The 22,431-nt window shown below is 46.2% G+C and overlaps 1 protein-coding gene across 15 annotated transcripts in view; it reads right to left on the bottom strand.

The window, feature by feature from the left end:
* LOC125985110 (receptor-type tyrosine-protein phosphatase F) overlaps positions 1–22,431 on the bottom strand; it is a 114,641-nt gene that overhangs the window by 24,005 nt on the left and 68,205 nt on the right. For 4 of the 15 annotated variants that reach the window (XM_049747633.2, XM_049747634.2, XM_049747632.2 and 1 more), the window contains exons 5-16: positions 21,722–21,910; positions 20,738–20,755; positions 17,822–17,932; positions 11,758–12,027; positions 11,076–11,657; positions 10,875–11,008; positions 10,550–10,694; positions 7,878–8,183; positions 7,016–7,209; positions 3,086–3,112; positions 950–1,067; positions 265–837 (exon numbers count right to left, since the gene is read on the bottom strand). In XM_049747633.2, coding sequence (XP_049603590.1) covers positions 265–837; positions 950–1,067; positions 3,086–3,112; positions 7,016–7,209; positions 7,878–8,183; positions 10,550–10,694; positions 10,875–11,008; positions 11,076–11,657; positions 11,758–12,027; positions 17,822–17,932; positions 20,738–20,755; positions 21,722–21,910 — 2,667 coding nt within the window. The remainder of the gene's footprint in view (positions 1–264; positions 838–949; positions 1,068–3,085; positions 3,113–7,015; positions 7,210–7,877; positions 8,184–10,549; positions 10,695–10,874; positions 11,009–11,075; positions 11,658–11,757; positions 12,028–17,821; positions 17,933–20,737; positions 20,756–21,721; positions 21,911–22,431) is intronic. The other 11 variants (XM_049747636.2, XM_049747642.2, XM_068648680.1 and 8 more) reach the window with 7 other exon arrangements.

The raw sequence follows: 22,431 nt of genomic DNA, 5'->3' as shown, positions 1-22,431 counted from the left end.
CTCGGGTTTTTTGTCACTAATGATCGTTCGTTTAAGGCTTTGATTTTCCCAAGCTTGTGTTTTGGTGAACATCAAAGACGATACCGTGTTCAATTAATCTAATGTATGTATTCCGGGGAAAGATCAAACACAGCTTACATTCAACTCAACTTTTGATCAAAGACCTGTCGTAGGGTCGACTATATTTATTTAAACTTTCACTTGTTTCCTGGGTTTGGTCATGTGACGTTTGCAAAGTTGACTTTTGATTGCTCGGATTCTTACCGTTGGACATGGTCCTGCTCTGGATGCTGGGGCTCAGGGGCCCCGCACCCTTGCTGGTGAACGCCTGCACGCGGATGTCGTAGGTGGTGTCCGGGTTCAGGCCCCCGATGGTCATGCGCGTGTCGGCTGTGCGATTGGTGCTGTTCTGCTGGCTGTTGATGTCCCGGTAAACCACCACGTAGTAAACGATCTTGCCGTTCCTCTCGGCCAACAGCGGCGGGTCCCACGTCAGCTGGGTGCTGGACTGGGTCAGGCCCGTCACCTGCAGGTTCAACGGGAAGCCCGAGGGCACGTCCTCGGGGGTGCCGATCTCCTTGGTGTAGGCTTCGCCAACGCCGGCGCGATTGCGGGCGCTGAGGCGGAAGATGTAGGTGGCGCCCTTGTGCAGCCCCGTCACCGTGTAGTGGTCGTCGGCGCTGCGCAGCTCGCGTGACGTGTACGTGTCGTCGTCGGTGCGCTTATACTGCAGCTGGTAACCCATCAGCTCGCCAACCATCTCTTTAGGGGGCTGCCATTGGACAAGCGCCGTGTTGCCCATGGTGGCACTGATCATCATGGTGGGCTTGCCGGGCACTGGAATCATTAACGCACAGTGCTACGTTATTGGCTAGAACTGCTTAAAGCGGTATTCAAGTAAGTATCCTAAAATAACATCAGAATCGATCCGTGAGGAACACTCTCACACCTGCTCCAGTGGTGGTGACCAATTTGGGTTTGCAACGAGGTCCGTCTCCCCTGGTGGTGTACGCCGCCACAGCGATGGAGTAGGTGGTCTCAGATTTCAGTCCGGTAATGACGGCCTCCTGCAATGTGGCGACATTTACAAAAGCCCATATTACAAACAAACGCACACACAGGCCTTCTCAGACGCTCGGCCAGAAAAACAAATGGACATCCACTGGGTGTTCTGGTCCGATCTGTTACCAAACCAAGTCCAAAAAAACATTTGGAATCTTTCAAAAGGCACACAAGTTGGACTAGGAACTTTTCTTGGGCAAGAAAAACTCCCATGTCCAATTACAAGGCACACTCCAAACCCCATCAACCAGCTTGTCCGTGTTCATGCCGGCTGCAAGGAAGACCACAAGAGTCTGAACTCATTTAAGACACAGGGACGGACGGGCAGTCCATTGATTGATGTTAAGAATTCGGCAACGCATCGACATGAATGACCTGGTGTGAGCACTTGGTAAAGCGTCTCACGTCCTTGGGGCTTTTGTAATCAAAATGACTTGACAACAGTAGTTAAATGCGCAGCCCGACAAAAAAATTGAAGTGGAAATTTGGACGTTTTGTGGACGGTGGTCTTCCTATACGAGTACACAAGAACACGGACGTGCTTGTATAAAACAGTGGAACAGCAAACAGGCGGGAAAATTACACTCCAAGAAAAACAACAACACACAAAATACATTTGCATTATAAGCGCTTTTAACGAGTCCTCGGTGATGTCTTGCAAAACAACATCTTTGACGGCTGTTTGTTATTGCGACAGCGCTCCGATGAATTCTCCGACACGGGAACGGTACGCATGGAGCCGAGGTAATTTAACGGCATGAAAAGGTCGACATGTGACAGCAGCATAGAACAGCGAGCTGTCATCGACATGAAAGGCCACTGCTGATTTCGGAGATGATAAAACGCACTGATGGACAACGGGTTAGCTTTTTAGTGACGTGTTCCGACGGCGGGAAAATAGCACATGCCAAACGTGACATGAAATAGCCGCCTCTTGGTGATTAGACGGCCGTTCAGACATCAGCGAGCATCTGAGCTTGCGCTAAATATAGACGAGAGGGAGGGGCTCGTCAATGACAGCCGTGAGAAATCCAATTTGACAGTAATAAATCATCTGACGCTTTTATTAAGCTAGGTTTGTTATGTCACGGCTACGTCGTCTTGGGAATCAATTGAAGTTAGCGAGCAATGGAGAAAGATGCTAGTTTGCTTTCGCCGTGGGCTGCCGGCTTTGAAATCAAAACGGATGCTCCGTTGGTCTAAATATTCCCACCAAAATATTCAAGGCTAAAATTATGCATACAGGTTTGGACCCAACTGCCTGGACATGCTGTCTTTGGAATCAAAACATTACATTTTGGGGGTTATCCTGAACATATAATAATAACATTGACACTAATTTGCCTTCTTTTCCAATTGCAAAAACAGCCCAACTAGTTTGCTGCCTGAATGGAGTGTCTTATGGAAAAGACAGAATGCAAACCAGCTGGGCCTGAATGAATTAAATTTGGGCCCTAAGTGTATATACAGCAATAGTTACACTAATTGACTTGAATTTCACTGCCAGTCTAGTCATGTAGCTAACTAGACGGGCCTGAACTACAGTCATTGTATATGAACATGAATAGTTTCCCTTTGAACTCTAAATAAAGTAATAGAGCAATTCATCTTTTGCTTCAATTTAAATGGCTGAACTGAATAATGATGTTTTGACATCAATGACAGCCCTTTTAGGCAGCAAACGAGTTGGGCCCGCGCTAATTGTCAATAGGCTATTTTGATTACTTCTGTGCTTTTGTTTAAATAAGTCAGGTATTTTTTGGGAACGACATTTTGAATAACATTTAGTCGTTTCTGCCATCCGAAAACTCATTTCCTCTCAAATTCCCGAAAGCGCCTGTTCTAAATCTCTCGCTGTGGTTGTAATGCATAAAGTGAGAGCACAAATCAAATGTATTTAAGGCATGGCACGCACACCATCACACATTTAACCCAAACACACAATAAACACCCCCAAACTGCAGATTGGGACCCTGTCAAAAAAAAAAGAAAAAACCCACCAGCACACATGAGGCTTACTCACATGCTCGGTGAACTCCGTAATATTGAACTGATGGGAGAGAAGACACACAGGACACGGGGTGGGGTGCACGGAGGGGGAGGAGAATGAGTCAAGAGGCAACACAACAGACAGGAAAAAAAGCACTTGGACTTTTTTTCCGTCACAAGACAGATGAATGTAGGTGTTGTGCAGAGGAAGCGGCACGGAGAGAGAGAGAGAGAGAGCGTGATGGAGGAGAGGCAGTAAAAAAAAAGTTGAACGTGTGTCGTCAAGGTCGGGAATGATTGTGAAACTTTCTGGCGTTATGATGCACTGCCTTGTTTCGCCATCTGCCTATCAATCTTAAGACAACATTTTCCCACACATCTCCATTAACCGGAACCACAGTGGACGTTTCATGGAGGAAAGTGTTTCCCTCACACCCTTTTTTTTATTCATTACATTTCAATACGTTTCCCAAATGTTCCCCTTTGTTCACCCCGGGAGGCTCCCGGGGGGACGCGAAAGCCCATTTCCTGCCGCCGGCTCCGACGCTGAGCGTGAAATCTTATTACCGGCGCCACTGTACTTGTGCCCCGACATCAAAACTCCTCCGTGCGGAATGCAAACGCTTGCCGTTTACCGGCAACTGGCTGCGTAGTTCAACAACTCGTGGGCCAAGTTCACCGATGGGCGCCGTCGGGTAGGTCATGGTAAGGACTTGGCGAAGGATTAAGAGTGCTTGCTGGCATGATTTAACGAGAGCAAAAGTGCTGCTGAGTAAAATGGCGGAGCAGTGCGATTTGGACTAAAACTGACTAAAGAATGAGATGAAGCCAAAGATTACCGGCCCAACCGGTTAGCTGACTAAATGAGATGTCATTGAAATATTAACAGAATGTAAGCTGGCGTATTAACTGTCAAACCCAAAGTGACTCATACTATTTACTGTACCCACTTTAAGCAATGAAAATATCAACTCTAAGTTGCTTCATTTTTTTTCTTTTTAGCTTCCCGTCACGTGTTTGAATCTTTTCTTGCTTAAACTCTTTGCAAGACGTATAAATTACCCCAGCACACATTTCTATTTCCAACACGAGCCGATAAGTGTCAATGTCGCGGACGAATGCAAATGTGATGACACGGGCTGAGATTCGTGGCTATCAAAATGAGAACGAGGTGGCGGCGGCGGCGTGACGAGTGAGGTGGAAGAGAAGGAGCTGTCATGAGTGATGGAGTGAAACGGGCTGAGGTGCTCTTTTTTTTCTTTCTTCTATTTCTATTCAACTCCTATCTGAGGCAGCGAAGCGAAACACACTCTCACAATCACGCGCACACGGGCAAGAGCCAGCACAAACACGCGTGAAGTGCGCAAACGCATGAACGGTCAAGCAAAATGGAGCTGAAAAGGCGGGCGCGGAATGTAGGCAAACATGGGCAGTAAGTGTAGAGAAACAGACGGGCTGACGCATTCATCCACAAAGCGCGCCACTTTCCGATGGCTGTCACTGATAAACGTATGATAAAGCGTAATGCTGCGCCTGCCAATTCTAATTTAGTTTACCGCCCGGGTTGAGAGCACTTTGATAAACTCTCCCTCCAAGATTGTGTTTGTCCGTCCGTATTTTGCTTTAAAGTCTTGAGATAGTTTGCGTGACCCGACTTATGAGTTTGTTAGCTTAATGCTAACAACAATGCAAAATGATTTTTTTGTTAGGAACTGTTGGAATGAATGGTGGCGCAACACATGTAGACAGACAATAATCACAAATATGTAATTCTTCAGCCGCTACAAAAAATGACATTAACATTAGCACATCAGATTAATTTTTATCATTTGTTGTGACTGTGGAACATAGTACATAGTGCCTCCAGAGTTGAATCACAGAGTCACTTGACGGTAGCATGTATTTTTATTTCTAGCTTTATCACGCTCGGAACACGACCTGGCCTTTCCGCTCATAAAAAAAAGTGCTAGCGAGAAGAACCAAGTAGGCACTGCACGGTGGAAAAGGGACTTTTATCACAGGTAATAATTGCCTAAAGGTCACGAGAAGTGCAAAGGAGATGTCTGTCACGGTCGGAAAAAAGAGGTCGATAGCACGGCGCGGTAAGCGCTCGGCTCTTAGTTTAAAATTAGCACGGAAAATCAGGGTGCCGTGTGGGCTGCGGATTGAAAAGAGGTGCTTGCAGCACCCACACACGCACACGGCGGTCCTTGTAGCATTGCGGCTAAGCGTGAGGAGGCGAGCGGCAGCCGAAGATAAGAGCAGAGGGAGAGGTGATAGCGACGCAGACGGAATTGCCCATCCGATCAAAATATGGTTTGGGTGACAAGGCAAAGAATGTTTTGTCTCTTATGTTTGGTTCTTTGGTACACCAAAACTGTTCTCGGGTCAATGTGACCTGCGCTCAAGTGTCGCTGTATGCTTTAAATTAATATACATGTAAATTATTGAAGATAAAGTAATATGATTATTTTCAATTTACTCAGAAAATATATTATAAAAAGAAAGCAAAGTACCCGAATTTTAAGAATGCAAAATATAACATGCAAATTGTGTCAATTAAAACAATATTTTTTGTGACAAAATAAAAAACTAATTATGCACAATAAAATGAGTCACTTTGACCTGTAAAGTGTGTTTTTTTAATTAGTCCTAGACGATTACTTGTGTGATGTGTCAACACAGTTGCATTTAGGGAGGGCAATAACTACATGGGGGCGAGACGCTTGGGCGAGAAAACGGCCGTTGGAGTTTTTGGCTGACTGTGTGGTCCTTCCTTCCATTGACGTCTGGGGCAGGCCCGTGCAGGTCGCCTGCTCTAAATGACTAAATCGAGGGGAACCGACTTGCACGCAAAGGAATGACGCAAAAGAAAAAAGGACACGGAAGGCAAGATAGAGAAATGCCCGAGGCGGGAACAACAGGTTTTTAGAGAGAGCGAGAAAGTAACTAAGACAGGCGTCGTCAAGACTGACTCCAGTGGCAATTTGTGAGATGTGTTAATTGTGCGGAGCTGGCACAAAGCCCGGCTGTCAGGCACGAAAGCTCGAGGTCACGTCGAGTTCAACCGGGCAAGTTCACGCACAGGCAAGAAGACACCATCATATTCGCGGCTCAAATTAAAAATGGTACGAGTTGAATGTCGTCATCGTATTCTCTGTGTGTAAAAAATATTGATATTGAATTGATATGATCAAAATAACATGTTTGATGGAATGGAACGATTATCATGAAACATTTAATGTGACGTATAAACATTGATATTGTGAGGTCTTTTCTCTTACAGTATTCAAATATCACCATAAAAAAAAGACTGAAATTAAATATTGCATAACTAAAAATGATAAAACCTTCACTGTAGGAAGAATATTAAGTTCCTATCTGATTCCTTAAGCCTGCAATTTATCCAGGCAAACAAAGCCTTTGCACTTAACCCCCAGCTGCCCTGCAACTAATGATGCTAATTTTATGCCGACATCTGTCCACACCAACAATTTTCATTCCGCCTTTGACAAAAGGATGTCCTATGGTGAAAAAGGATCCGACATACTCGGCTGACCTTGGCGCCGCGCGATGGGGTGAAGACGGCGGGATATTTACGATTGTTAATGAGGGTTAATAGACCCCTCGCTCAAGGGCGCGCCAGTGTGTATTTGCCGCCCAAGCAGACCGCTAACCCGAAACGCGGGCCAGCGAGAGACAGTGTGAAAAATGAGATGTTTTTTCAGAGGCGGGCGAGGGCGGCGCGCCAATGCGTGTTCCCATTAATGTTTGCGGCCGGCAGGACAAACAGAGTTGATATTTTATTGGCTTCTTGAGATAATCATCACACTGTGAATAGGGAAGATCGTGGTGTAAGATGTGATACGGAGGGGGAAAAAAAGGTATCTTCAGTAGTAGCGTGAACTCGTAGAGAGTGAAAGAGGCAGAGAATTAACCATGGTAGACATGACACATAAGCTACCTGCTCCTCCGCCAAGACCACGTCAAGGATGTTGGGCTGCCCGCGCGGCTCGCCGTTCTCCACCAGCGTGTAGGCCACCTGGTAGCCTCGGATCTGGCCGTGCTGCTTGCTCTGCAGCGGCGGTTTCCAGGTCACGCGGATGGCGGTGGAGTTGACCGCCTCGGCCTCCATCTTCCGGGGCGGCGCTCCTGGCACTGGGATACAAAAACAAAGTGGAGAAAATGCTGAGTCGGTGATTTGCACGGAGCTTTGATGAAAGAAACGACTGATTAAAAAAAAAAAAAAACGCAGCGTTGGCGGTGGATCAAGATCAACTTTGGACCGGCAAGAATGTGGGCCAGTGTGTGGGTGCGGTGACGGCGTGAAAATGAGCTGAACTTCAAAAAAGATTCATTACAGGCTGATTTCTCTGAGGAGTAGCAAACAAACGAAGAAGAAGAGGGAGCAAGGGAGTGCCGTGCTCCACTTAAGAACCTGGATGGGGCGTGCAAACAGTGAGAGAGGGAAGTGACAAAGAGGCAAGTCCCGAGGTGATGTCTGAGACATAACCTGCAATACATTCTAAAAAGTTGAAACAAGGAGGAAAAAGGAGAGAGAGAAAAAGAAGCTTTCATTTGTTATTAATCAACAAACAAGACACAAAGCAGAAGAAAGGGGGAGCAGAAGACAAGTCTTGCATTTTATTTGCATCAACCGCTCGTAATTTTGTCACAGTCGATTTTTCTGTACTTGAGTATTTAGATTTTGGGTTTTCTTATACTAAGGCAGACAAAACAGGGAAAGCGGCTCAGCTCACTTTTTTCTATTTTTAAATGTACAGCGCAGTGTGTGAGTACGTTTGCCATCTCTGGCGTCAACCTACCATCCGGTTGGGTTTTCATCCTCACCGGGGCGCTCTCGGGGCCCGGCCCCGCTTTGGTGTGAGCGCGCACCCACACCTGATACTCAGTCCAGCGCTCCAGGTCCTGGATGACGTAGATTGAGGCGGCGGCGCCGATGCCGCTCACCTCGTGGCGCTCTGTGTCCTCGCCGCTCAGCGCTTGGTAGCTGACCGTGTAGCTCACGATGACGCCGTGGCGGCGGCCGGCCGGCGGGGCCGCCCAACTCACCTTGAGGCTGGTGGAGCTGAGGCTGACCAGGTGCACGTCTTGGGGGGGAGCCGAGGGGGCTGTGTGGGGTGGGGGGGGGGGAGCACAACCACAAGGGAGGGGGATGGGGGGGTAGGGGTGGATCAAGCAGACGTAAAATAAAAACTAAAAGACAAGCAAACTGAAGGCAAAAAATGGAAGCTTTTTGTTATCTGAGTTGGAAATTGACAAAGGTATTGGGACACTTCTGGGAAAATATTGAGCCTCAACCGAAAGGGGGTACGAGTCAACAAATCAATAATTCAACACAATCAGTGTCATGTTGTTTTGCTGGCCCGTCGGCACCAAGCTCATCCCGCATCCCTTTTGTCTGGAGCATTGGGAAGAGAAAGAAACCTTCCCCAAAATGGTGCCCCGAAACATCAGGAAACTGATCTGTCCCAATACATTTGTCCATTGTTCGCCGAGCAATTTAAGCAATACAAATACAAAGAGCTTCCTCTGACACTAAGATGCAACCTCTGGACTGAGAATTTTGCTCTACTTTCCCAACGGGTGTGTGTGGCGGCACTTCATAAAACATGCGGGAGCATGAAACAATGACAACTGAATATAAAATATCCCAGAGATTTTTACAGGTCAGTGTTTTCATAAAGATGTAATTTGCCCTGAATTGCTATCTCCCTCCCGCTGCTCCCACGACGACGTGAGCAAACAACGGCGCCGGGGTGCGAACAAGTGTCAAGCGATGTTTGCACGTCGTCGCCCGAGAAGCGGCGTGGCGGTGGTGGGGATTTTTTTTTCAGCCGCGACTCATCAGTCTTTCGGGCTAATTACCAGCAACAGAGTGAGACGGTGCCAATGGTCCCAAGTCCAGAGGTTTGCATAGTAACACAACGGCATGCATCTATCTCTATCTTCATCGCAACACGTGTTGAACACCACAAAGGGGAAATAAAATGGGATATAAAGCGAGCATGCCTATGAAATGTCCTTGGTAAGATGCGGCGCGCTGAACAGCGAGCTCCAAATGAGAAGCTGACACACTAATTAACCCCGAGGGACATGTTGTGCCGTTCACCTTTTTTGGCAAGCTATTTTGGCCCTGTTGAATGAGAACTGGTTGAATAGGCCCAAGGAAATTCTTTCAGAATCAAATTTTGCTTGTCTTTTGTGCCTCAAATTAGCCTAAAACGGCAACGCGACAGAAAGCACGTTCGGTCCTAGTGAGGAAAATACGGTCCAATGAATAAATCCGCTTTTTGATTGACATTTTCCTTGAAATACACCTCTGCAATTTTGGCATGTTGATTCAATTTTGCACTCTTAAATTGGCCCTGATCTAATTTAGCCTCATTGAAATTTTCACACCTGTTTTCAGCAAGGCTGCATCGTCATTGATGTTGCTTTTAAAACGTATCTCACTTGCCCCGATGCTGCTACTTTGACCTCATTCAAACGTGCGGCGACATGTCACGCTTTACTCCGTCTTGCAACGCAATTCGAAAGTGTGTCACCGCTGATGTTTGAAAACAGCGTGTACAAATGCCAGCTTTTCTCAATATCCATCAAATATGAATTGTCTTTTTGGGGATTTTAAATCTTTGATGCCGCACATGAAAGACACCAAGCGTGCACTCTGTGTTCGTTCAACCAAAACCTAATTCACATTTGATATGGAAATGTCACCATCTTTTTTTGCATGTAAATTTTTTTTGTATTAAATCTACCACAACCAAAAAGGAATGCTTAAATTTAATGCTGCCACATAATAGTAATAATCAAACACTTCTTAAAGCTAACCATATGTTGGCAAAGTAATTTTGGTACCTCTCAAGTGTTAGAGTCAATTGAGCATAACAGAAATAACTTCTGTATAACATTTAGGCGTTCAAATCCATCTCGTATTATTCTCTCGACAAAGGTTGAATCAGAAAACACGGAAAATACACGTGCCTCCGGGGCGTAAAAAAGCGAGTGTTGGAAAAAGACCACGCATGAAAACAAGATCAAATTAAAGATTCAAATGGAAAAAGGCCTAATACATTTTTCACACGCGCATTATTCAAGGACTTCTTTGGGGCGAGTTTTGTACGAAACATAAAGGGATTCATGCGCTACATGCATGGTGGGAGTCTTACGAAGGGGATGGGATGATACGTGGCGGGGACACATAAAACCTACCTTTGACGTCGAACAACAGAGCCCGGCCTTCCGACAAGCGGACGACGTTAGTGTTGGGGGACACGGACGGCGGACGCACACACAACATTTGATGCTGTGCTGAAATTGACTTTGACATTGGGGTAACCCACGCTGTCTGCCATTTTACTAACTCAACTTTGCTCGTTGAAAGCAAGCGGTGACCTCGAACCGGCGGGCGGGCGACTTTTATTTGGTTAGCGGCAGGAGCGAGATGATAAAACAAAATCAAGATGAGACTCACTGGACTGGGCGGTGCGGGCCTCGATGGCCTGGGTGTAGACGCCTAAGCCCATTTCGGAGCGGGCCGCCAGGGAGAAGCGGTAGACCGTGTCGGGCTTGAGGCCGTCCACGGTGTAAGAGCCGGCCGGATCGAAGGTCACGTGTATCTGGTGAGTTTGGGAAGTCCCAAATTAAATGCCGGGAAAACAGAAATAGGTTGTGACATCTTATTAAGTGGGAACTGTTTAAGTTAGAATATGCATGACCCAAAGGGCCCTTGCGTGAATTATGTAGCAGCAAATCCCCATTTTGCATGACCTACTTGGTAGATCATCGGTGTTTCTAACCTTGTTGTCCGTGCCGTCCTCCCAGTACTGCAGCTCGTACTTGATGATGGGGTCTTGGAGGGGCCACAACCACGACAGCAAGACGCAAGTGTCCAGCTCCGTTTCAGCCGTGAAGCCCGACGGCTGGGACGGGACTGAGAGGAAAGAGAGATGATAAATAAATGTGGCCAAAGAGCCCAGGAGGGATTTTTGGACACTCACCTCCCTGCTGGGTTTTGACCTGAAGGACCTCGGAGGGCGGGCCGTCCCCCACGGAGGTGAAGCCCAGCACCCTTAGGCTGTAGGTGATGTCTGGCGTCAGCCCGGAGATGGTGGTCAGGCTGCTGTCGTCCGTGTTGTGCTTGTGCCAGGCGCTGAGCGGCGCCGTGTGGTCCGAGCTGTAGTAGATGCGGAAGCCCCGAATGTGCCCGTTGGGTTCTTCGGGCGGGTCCCACTGGACAAGCATCGTGGTGGCGCTCAGCATCCGGGCTTGGACACGCAGCGGGGGCGACGACGGGGCTTGCTCGCCCGTGCGCGTCGACACCGGCTCGCTAGGTGCCCCGCGGCCGATGTTGTTGACCGCCATGATGCGGAACTCGTATTCTGAGTAGGGGCTGAGGCCGCCGATGCTGTAGCGGGTGGTGGCGACGCCTTCCACCTCCTGAAAGCCATTGGTCGACGCCTTGGCGCGGTACTGGATCATGTAGTAGGACACGGGTTCGGGATTTCCCGAGTCCCACGTCAGCGTCACGCTGGTGGCCGTCCTCTCAGTCACCGTGAGAGAAACGGGGGGCTTTGGCAAAGCTACGGAAAAACATTGGTACCAAAGAAAGTAAGTTTGGAGAACCCAACTGAGCAATCATCCCGCGTCCTAGTTGGAAAAGCTTTAGTAGCGAGCGCTAACCTTTGACGGTGACCTGCGCCGTGGCTTCGATCATACCCAGCGAGGACATGGCCACGCAGGTGTAGTTGCCCGACTCGCGGATGTTGGTGACCTCGTGCACGTTTCGTCCCAAGGGCATCTCCTCCTCACGAGTCAGCTCCTTCAAGCCCATCATCCACTTGACGTAAGGCATAGGCGAGCCCACCGCTACGCACGTTAGGTTGACGCTACCGCCCGGCATCACTTCCTGGTTGGTGGGCGGGATGGAGAACCTGGGCGGGACTCTGCGTACTGAAGAGAAACGACGGGACAAAGGATGGGAGGAGTTAGGATATGATAAGTGCGATGATGCTTTGACCTTGGGGTTCTTGTTATTTGGAGAGTCTTAAAACTTGATTGATGGAGCTTGTACAATAAAGAAAAATTCTGCAATATCATAAATATACTGCAACATTGCATTTCGGGTCAGAAAAGGAGTAGTACAAAGTTCAAACTTAAAAACAAACGCACATTACATCATGAAAGCTCAAAGTCAGCGTAGTTTGGTGTCGCCCACACTTGCGTCAATTTTGGTAGAACTCAATAGAGACGTGTTTTGATGGCAGCTACCAAATGTCCATTATCAGCCCGCTTTATGGCAAGTCGTCAAACTCGACCTGCCATGCTCTGCCCACGCGCATCGGCGAACGTTCAAATAGTCCAATCTGTTTTGTGTACGTGGTTTGAATTTGGTAGCAATTGGGGGAAAAAAGAATCTCCATTGAGGTTCATTTCCAATTAGCCCTGAAAATGTCAATAAATGTCCACCTGTGGCTTTTCTGAGACTTTTTTTGTGAGGGCTGCTCCTACCTACAGTACTTCAGTTCAAATTGTAAATTCATAATGGCTTGAGGCAAAATTTTTAAAAATGCTCTGGGACACCACAAAGCCAAATTGGTTGGGTTTGGGGGTTGATCTTCTAAAACTTAAAAAAAAAAGGACTGGTGAGAGTTGCATCGCCGAGGTACCCTGCAGTGATCGCATTGTTTCATTTATCTTCCCTCTCGCCTTTTCTCTCACTGCCCACTTTGGCTGGCTGGCTGGCTCGCTCTTTGTGCAGTGGTGATATGCAGATGGTCTGACATTAAAAAGGGGTTCCCATGGAGACGAGAAGGCCCGCTGACGTCGCCCAGGGACAAGGCAAACACTGATGCCGAGGCTCCCGTGTAGCATTCTGAGGAGCCAAGCCGAGGATAAACAGACAAACGGCATTTACATACGACTCGACGCCGCCGTTTGAATCCAGACGGACAAGAGCTGCCTGGCGTTTTCAACACTCTTGCTAACTTGTGGGTAAACAACAGACACGGTAGCAAAAATCAAACTTTTCAATCGATGATAATCAAGCGCAGCATGAAGGGAGGAGGAGCTGTGACTTCTTTTGATTATGGAGAAAAGGAAACTAAGTCAAACATTTAGCTCCCCAGCGGGATACCATGAAAGCTAGCCAAGCAATCCTGCTAGGTGGAATGGATTCAAAACAATACGGCATTAAGCTATCCCTGCAGATTTTTACTATGCTGGAGAATCTGTTTTGCTCTGTGAAAAAAAAAAAAAAAAGACCTTGACCGTAATTGCTTTACTCTTGTATGCACAAGTCTCCATCAAAATACAATTTTCTAATTTGAGTCCTGCCTGAAGCTTGCCTTTTCCAAACCTGTCGCGCACTCCTTCCCGCCGGATCGAATTCCAACTGGAACGTTATTACCGCGCATGCTTTGTATTTTATCAGCTGGAATTGAAAAATCACAGGCACCTTTTGAGATTCTACTCTGGAAAGGTACAGCTTGTTACAACCACATATTTTATTTTCATGACATTTTTTTTTTTATGATTAATAGACTTACCTGTGGTGAAATGTCGGTTGAATTATAGCTTTGTTCCCTAGCCCCTAAAAATGACCCAAACTCTAACGAACTGTTTATTTGTTTTTGTTTTTAAATATATAAATACTATCAACATATCTTAAAATGGCACCTCATGGAAATACCCATAACAGTTTTCAAATACAACAAATTCAAAAACATTAAAGGGGTTGGTAAAGGTTTAAAAAAAAAAAAAACCTTGGTACAAAGCTGATTTGGACATGCAAAGATAAAGAATTGTTGCTAGTCTGGGAAAAGGACAAGGATGACATTCTCAAGCAAGGCATGCATGGGAGCTGCGCAAAGATAGATAGGGAGGAAGGATTCACAAGTACGCTGGGCGGGAGGAGGAGGATGGAGAAGCGCCTCGGTCCGATTTTCGCTTCTCATCGCCCGGGCAACTGATTTGCGGGATGACTAATATACGACGAACCGGTTCTTGGCCACTGGTCGCCCCGTGACCACTGGTGTCGTTCCCGTTCACATTCCCTGAACGCAACGCGAGTTTGCACAACACGCAATCGCCAATAAGAAGGCCTGCGGAGAAGTGGGCCTAATGCAAGACCATTACGCTCAAAGTGTCACGATAGCGCAGACTTAACAGCGCTAAGAGGAGACAGTCAATGGGCCCTGCGTATTTTGAACACTTAATGCCGTGAATAATTCATGGCGTGCGGTTAAGTTTGGAGAGGCGCTGCGGAACTAAACGACTGGAGGGCAGGTAATTGTTATCGATTCCCCCGCCTAGTCTCCGACGAGAGCCGCGTGCCTAGACGGGCAGCGGGACTCTATCAAAACCGCAAAATAAACCCCTGTCTCCACTCAGCTCCGAGTAGCTATAAATTTAACGGCCTTTTAAAGCACCTGAGGATTGACAAATGTGTTCCGTCAATCCGACCCGTCCAGACGATCAAACCGGCAGTGTCGCGGCGTTGGGTCTCATTGCCGGAAAACCTGACTGACCAGTTGGTGGAACACACATGATGAGCTAACAGGAATTGGCCGCTGAGGAGGAACAATACAACACAGATCTAATAATGCCTTAAGCAAACTACACAAGAGCTCCTTGTGTGTTTTGGCAATGTTGACAGAACCTGCTTTGCAAGGGAGTGACATTGGACAGCATGCGAGGAGGAAAGGGCCACTATAGAAAAAGCGAGGAAATTAAGAGAGTCGCAATTCTGGGGAACGGATGGATGGGATTCCTCATCGAGGTGACCTAAAATGTGTGTCAAATTAAAGAGGAGGGCAGCGGGGCGGGGTTGAAAAGTTAAAGTGAACCAACCTTCGCGTTGATCTGTGCACGGATGAAGTGATTTGGATGGAGGTGAGCAATGGGAATGAAAAGTGGAGAGCAAGACAACACATAGGTGAAGGACAACAGTGTTATGGAGAACAAGTCACATGGCAAAGATGCTAATGCATACAGGTGAGGGAAAGGCTCCCCCATATATGGACGCTTAGGTTTTGAATTATGGATGAATTCTGTCATGCACAGGAGGTACATAGAGGAATTGGAATTTTCACTTAAAATACAGGAAACATTTGGTTCATATGCCGCCTGGAATAAAAAGTCGCAGCTCTGTAGAGCTCACCCCAAAGGTTCCCCGAACTCCCGAAACCGGCGGGGTCTTCTTTCAGCCATGATAAATTTCCCTTCGCTCCAAATGCACAAGTGTGGTTCTAATTTTAATTCGTTCAGTTTAAGTTTGTTCCGTCCATCCGTCTGTCCATAGATCAGACTCTGACTTGATCCTTGTAACTAAGACTTGCTTCCACGTCCTTGTGATATTGTTTGCATGCATTTCCCTCAAGCACACTTCCATCTCTTTGACTGCCGCTCGTAAATAATTCAAAAACGGCTGGTGCCTTTGAAAATGTGTTCAGGGTCTCATTTTTGTAAAAATGGCTCGCTTCGCGAGACACGGAATGAAGACGTTTTGGTCAAAAGGCATACAAAGCGAGAGCGCGGCGCTTTATCCACGTGACATATGGACGTGTCACATGGATATATGAAAAAGGGGCAGGTGCAGACAGGAGCTATTTTACGCGCCGGACAAAGAGCTTGATAAATGAGGACGCTTGTCATTCCGCCCACGCTGATCGAGTCCTCCCTTTTCCAGGCACCGGGAGCGACCTGCACCTGCAACACCTACGGCCGGCAAAAACAAGACGCCCCCCCCCCCCCCCCCCTTCCTCCCATCATCGTGCTGAAACATGAAGACATGAATCTGGAGTAGCTATAAAATGTCTCGACTGGTATGGGTAGCAGAAACCCTCAGCCAGGAACAGGATCAGGTTATGTTTGTCGAGTGATGGCGAGAAAAAAACATGTGCAGACATTCAAGAGAGACTTTGTGTCATTCATTGATTTTTGTTTTTTTTCCAAGCTGTTTTGGCAAGGATGAAAGAATAGAGCGAGTTGATTTATAATTGTTTGTTCCTCAATTAAGTCTAAAATAGCAAAAAACTGAAAATGTTCATTTTTTTTTTTTATCCCAAGCATAATTAAGATGGCAGGCACTACTTTCATTTCACATAATTTGCTTTTATATTCCACCAGGTGACGCTACTTTATGTCCACATTCAAATCATGCAGCAAAATTTAGTATCGCCGTGATTTTCTTTGTGGGGGAAACAAGTTTTTATATCTATTTTTTATTTTATAAATTATTTTGATATATTATTTATATTTTATCTGTCATATTTCAGCACAATCACTACTGAGCTACTGGTCTCATGCTCCACTTTTTAACTCTCCGTTTTACATCCCAAAGCTTGTAATGTTGACACTTTGGAAGCTCGATATGCTAATCCGCTAAATCTCCCCTTTGGTGCGCCGGATAAAAGTACAGACGAGATTGGTGTCGTCGCTCATGTTTTGGACCCAATCAAAACCGACCGACAGCACAGCCCGGGGGTCTGCGGCTCCCCATCGCCGCGGTAACGATGACAGAGTGAAAACAAGCCCCGTTTCCGCCACCGCAGACAACGGCGGTTTTTAAAAGGTTACGCTCGCTTTGATTTCGATCTTTATGTAAGGAGGGGGGGGCTACATAGGTGGTGTTTGAGACCTCCCGGAGCCAGAAGGGTGGGCTACGCTGGCGCCACGCCGCACAATCACTGTAATTACCTGCGAGAAGAGGCAAAGGCCGAACCTGCACCCGTGACAGTTGATTAATAGATGAGACTAACGTATCCCCTTCCCGCCTCCACATCGGAGTTAAGATTTAAGAGCAGAACCTGTCGGAGCTTGCGCTACTCCATCCAGCAACTTTGATGAGCACTGTTGCCCTTGAAACGATAACCCTTACTGGGCGGACATTTTGTTGTCACCGTTTCATTTTTCTCATAAGCCATTATGAAGTCTCAATAAAAAAAAAATAAAAAAAATATACAGACGTTTAGTAAAAGTAAATTGTCCTGTGATATTCCTTCCTTAAATGGATCATTTATAGTCGCATTTTAAACGGCATCGGTTGTGTGATTCTTAGCATACCTCCCATTGCGACGCAAAAAAAAAAAACACGAGAAATATAAAACAGATGGGGGCTGAAATAAACTCCTAACAGCATGCCATTTTGTTGGTCATATGCAATGCATGTACTATTAGAGTCTACTTCTATATTTGCTCGCTACAAAGTTATGAAATATCAAAAGTGTGTCTTTTTTTTTGGGCCTCACACTTCCCCTTCATCCCTCTTTGGCCGCGCATACTAACAAGTGAAGCCGCTATGCCGTTTCATGTACTTCACACACGCTGGGTTATCCATCGGGGTTGACCCGCATGCTACTCCCTCGACTTTAACCGGCTTGTTTTTTTCTAGAGGCTTTGTTGTCTTTTTCTCCCCTCCTACTGCAGCAGGGCTGCAAGTGTAGCCCTTAACCCGCCATGTCCGCCGACGGAAGCGCCAAAACAGAACCCGCCGGTCCTGTTTGGAGAACCTTGGAATGCTGTCAAAAAAAAAAAAAAAAAAAAAGAAATTTGAGACAGGCCCTCGGTGTGTACTTTCTGTGTGGGAATTCAGATTTGAATGCAGTTGTTTGCTTCCAGGTGGAGGTTGGCTGATAGGAAAGCACAAACAAGCCGCAAAGACAGAAAATAGCGGCACGAATATTAGACAGCGAGGCAGATGGAAAGTGAGTCAGGGGGGTGGAAGGGCGGACTCGGTTGACTTTACCTCGTACGTAGAGGTTGGCGGGAGCTGAGTAACGGGTGCCGGCACTGTTGGTGGCGATGCATTCGTATTTGCCCTGGTCGGACTCGTCGCTGTTCTCAATTTGCAGAGCTCCTGCGGGTTGGAAGAAGAAGGATGAAGAAAAAAAATGGAGCTGCAAATGTACCTGGGCATAAAAGCTCAGCAACAATCTAGTCAGGTAAAAAGTGGATATGCCTGCAAAGCTTTCAGGTGAGGTGAAATAACTAGCGGGAATAAAAGGGCCAAATGAAATGAATTAGGTATTCTATGTATGCGTCTCTCAAAGCTGCCTTTTGTTGACGTTAGCATCCGGAATGAATATAACGACGCAAGTAAACCAACTAGGGATGGGCGCAATAGTATAGTAGATTAGTCGACTGTCGTGTAGGACTTCAAAATTGAAAGTGACAAACGAGCAACACCCATCCCAAGCCACATGTATGCATTAATGTTCTTTACTGTGAGTCTAAAATATTTAATGATCTTTTTTTTTTGGGTGTGTTGACCATGTGTCAACATGGCTCCCCCACAGGGTGACGCTGACACTGCCAGATGGCTTTTACCAGCAGCTCCGAAATGTTGCAAAGGCATCAAAGCCTAAGAAGAGACTCGCCGCGATCATCCGGACATACACGAGCCGCATAGCTTTCGCACAGGACATATAAGCCGGCTTTTTCCTGGATCGCTGACCTGCGTGTAAGCTACTTTGCCAATGTCTAACACTCGAGAGTCACTGCCCATATCCCCTTTGGGTTGGAAGCAATTGTTGACATCAAAACATTTAGGTGTGACGATAAAAAGCCGAGCTTGGAAATGGTACTTTGAGGTCATCGTGTAAAACACTTGAGACTCACGAAACTATGCAATTATACTGGTCAACATCAAATTTTAATTAGAAATGGCTTCATCTGTCTCTAAACATATTTTAAACGCTGATTTAAAAAACGTTTCCTATTTTTTTTCTCTAAATTTTTTATTTTTGTTAAATAAATTCACCTGTAGCTGACTCTAACTCTTCATTCATAAATATTACTAATTATTATTTTATTTATATTTGTGTTATTATGAAAACCTGAGGTGCGCAACTGATTAACAAAAACGTGAACAAATTTGTTATCGGAGTATCCAAATGAATTGGTGCTCACAAACAACAGCAAACTTACCTCTCTGGTGACTGACAACATACATGTAAAATCTGTCAATGTGTGGAACACGTGTTTGTGACAACAAATATGACAACATAGAACTAGCGTGAAAGTCAGCCAGCCAGTCGCGCGCTTAGGAACAAGACAAAAACGTCGGTGTCAGATGATGTGTCGGAATTTTTTTTTTCCTCCCCCCCCACACCATGCAGCATGAGATGGATGCGACAAACAAGGCTCACCACTCGGCGAACTGACTACCAAGGTGAAGCTTCTCAGTGCGCTCAGATCTCACGACAGCACATCCTCTATTCCGAGGTGGTGAACTTGCCGCCGTGCGACTCGGTGCTGACATGCACCTGCATACTAATCACGCTGTCACCAAACTGTCAATCTCGCATTGGGGAGGAAATAGCGCCGGCCGCCTGCGGGAATCGAGGCGCTTAAGTTGTCAGACCTGCGACACTTACCCCCCCTAACTTTCCCACCCCGCCCTCCGGTCGGGTTATTTCTAACTCTTCAAAACAGTGGGTCCCGAACTCGGCTCTGGGGGCACTCGAGTACATTTGTTGGTTGAGTTATGAGACAAAAACCTGTTGATCATTATGCCATTCAGCTCCTTGTTAGGAACGCTATAAAGTTTGCGAACCTTTGCTTTAGAGTTTACCTCCCACAAAGTCAACTCTGCTTTGTAGAATCAAATTAACAGTACAGAGGCAAACAGCTCGGCGTTTAAATCAACAGTCTTCGCAGAGTGCATGTGTATGCTAATGCGGCGTCAATTTACATTTCAAGACATGTAGCGGCAGCGGCGAGCTCGCTTAGCGAATGCGACCTTCAGTTTAGAATGCAACTCCTCGCCGCTTGGCCCCAATGCCAGCAGGTCAAGACGTGGTCGGCTCAAAGTCGGCGTTTACAGCAACATCGCTCAAGTCGAGGTTGTGTGCGTCTTTGAAAAGCCGGTCAAGCCTGCTGAAGGCTGAGGAAGTCAGCAAAAGAGAATGTAAAGATGGCTGGCTGCTAACTGGCAAAACCGGTGACACAGTCGTGGGTCAGGACCCAAAAGTGGGTTTCCTTTTCAGAGTAGGCTACCAAGTTCCCACATAGATAGACGGATAGATAGACATAGATGATATAGATAGATAGATAGATAGATAGATAGATAGATAGATAGATAGATAGATAGATAGATAGATAGATAGATAGATAGATAGATAGATAGATAGATAGATAGATAGATAGATAGATAGATAGATAGATAGATAGATAGATAGATAGATAGATAGATAGATAGATAGAACTAGAAGATATGGATAGATAGATATTAAGTACATGTGTGTAAAAAACGGTCATCCAGTGAAGTTGCAAAAACTGAACTGCAATATAGCTTGGGACAACTACGATAAAATAATATTAATAATAATAATATGAAAACACTCGGTATACGCATTTCTTGTGGGAGTATGAGCAAGGTCTAGCAGCATCCTGAAACGGATTGCTTTGGGTTCGATTTGGTAACACCTTGAAACGTGCCGACAGCAAGGCTGGTGAACATCGTGTGTAAGACGCAACCACAGCGGACAGACCATGTGCTTGTCAGACGAAGGGGGGAAAAGTGGAAGAGGTGTCGATGAACCCGGAGTGGCGGTGACGTCGGGTCGGGTAGGGTTGGGGAGACTGATGCAAAGGGTCTGTTTGCATGAGATGTGATGGTAGACATTTTTGTTTTGTTTTTAATCATCATCATCATCCTTACCTCTAATTGGCGTACCGCCTAGGTGGGAGTCATATTGAGGCAAACAGGGGTTGAGAAATTTAGTTAGTAATCCACTTAATCATCAGTGGGAGAGAAGAAAACAACAACCAAATAAAACACATGGCTTTCTGGCAGGCCACAGATAAGAAATAAACGGATTAGAAACAAGGTGATAAAGTGCGCCGCCGCCAAACACCCGTGCGGTGAAACACGTCGAGCTTGGGCTAATAAACAGCCAGAAAGCTGGCGCGTCGCTTTGTCTCTGTCTCCCGTTTTTGTTATACATCTCGTCGTATGGCTAGCAGTAAATCCTGATGTGTCAGCAGATGTCTGGGTCATAGTAATAGGAAGAGGGGAGGGGGGGGGGATAAAAAGAGCTGTTAGGCCGAGGGCATATCAGCGTATTTCCAGGCGGCCCCTCACTGTCTCACAAGAGAAAGAAAAGCAATTAAAAGTTTGCTGCAAGACTAAATGGAGTAACGTATGATATGACAGTTGTTTTTAACCTTGACTTGCATGCTGGTGCGTTTATTTGAGAAGGAAGAAAAAAGAGGCCGACTGATTGGTTTTTAATACAAGTTAGTGACTATATTTCCTGGAATGTTTCACGTGGCCTTTGCTTATGGGCTTCGCGCACAATGTGCATTACAACTTATTGTATTGCATGTATTTGCTTGTTTTACCACTCTGCCTCGACTCAATAGTCAATAACAATAGTCCAATGTTTATTCTTAATAAACTGTCCTTTCTTTCACTAGACATGTATTGTGTTACAGTCTGGTACAATTTCCAAGGGATATTCAAATTAAAAAAAACGGAGCTTTTTTTTTTTTTTTGCAATCAGCTACAAGAGTCACCGTGTGTAAAATTGCCCAATTAATACGATGAGACCGATAACTGGTTAATTTCTGCTCTGACGTTATGGCAAAAATTCACAAACAGGTAAAAGCAAACATCAACACGTATGATTAAATGTGTGTGTACCTGATTGGAACTGTTTGATGCGACCGTTGGTGCTGCTGATATCCACAGGCAGCATGTCCTTGAACCAGGTGATCTCCGGGTCGGGGTTTCCGCTGGCCGCGCACAACATGGTGGCCGTCCTGGTCCGCTCCACCACCTTCAGCTGGGGGCCCAAGTCGATGGTGGGGAAGCCGTGGGGGATCTGGTTCTCTGCAGATGAACATACGCCAGGGGATTTTGTTAGAAGAGGCAGAAAGAAAAAAAAAAATTTGAAGTTGAGAGGCCTCTCAGCAGCTTCGACAGCTTTAAGGATGCCGGCTCGCGAGAACTTAGCAAGTATTCAGTGCAGGATGAAGAGATCTTCAGCATACAAAAAAAAAAAAGCTGTATCCGCATTGAGATGCCAACAAAAGCATGGCTTCAGAATACACCAACGTTTTGGAATTTGGGGATTATTTCAAGTATTTTGACTTTGTATGGTGAGCAAGAAAACTAAAAAGTTGAAAAAGTATTTGGAGTCTATTCATATGTGCTCATGCCTTTTATCCAATAGGCATCAACCTTGTGGATTATTTTGAATCCTCCTTAGTTCTGCATAGTGGCGCTTTTCAGAGACCATCAGGAGGTGGTGACATTTGATTTTGTGCTGGCGGTCAAGGACACCTTTGTAGTTGTGGCACATATTGACACATAATGGCAGGGACACGTACATTCCCTCCTCCATTGAAATG

Source organism: Syngnathus scovelli, chromosome 17 (genome assembly GCF_024217435.2).
Source record: "Syngnathus scovelli strain Florida chromosome 17, RoL_Ssco_1.2, whole genome shotgun sequence".
Classification (NCBI taxonomy): domain Eukaryota; kingdom Metazoa; phylum Chordata; class Actinopteri; order Syngnathiformes; family Syngnathidae; genus Syngnathus; species Syngnathus scovelli.
The sequence above is the reverse complement of the archived record's forward strand: the minus strand, read 5'-3'. Positions and strand labels throughout refer to the sequence as shown.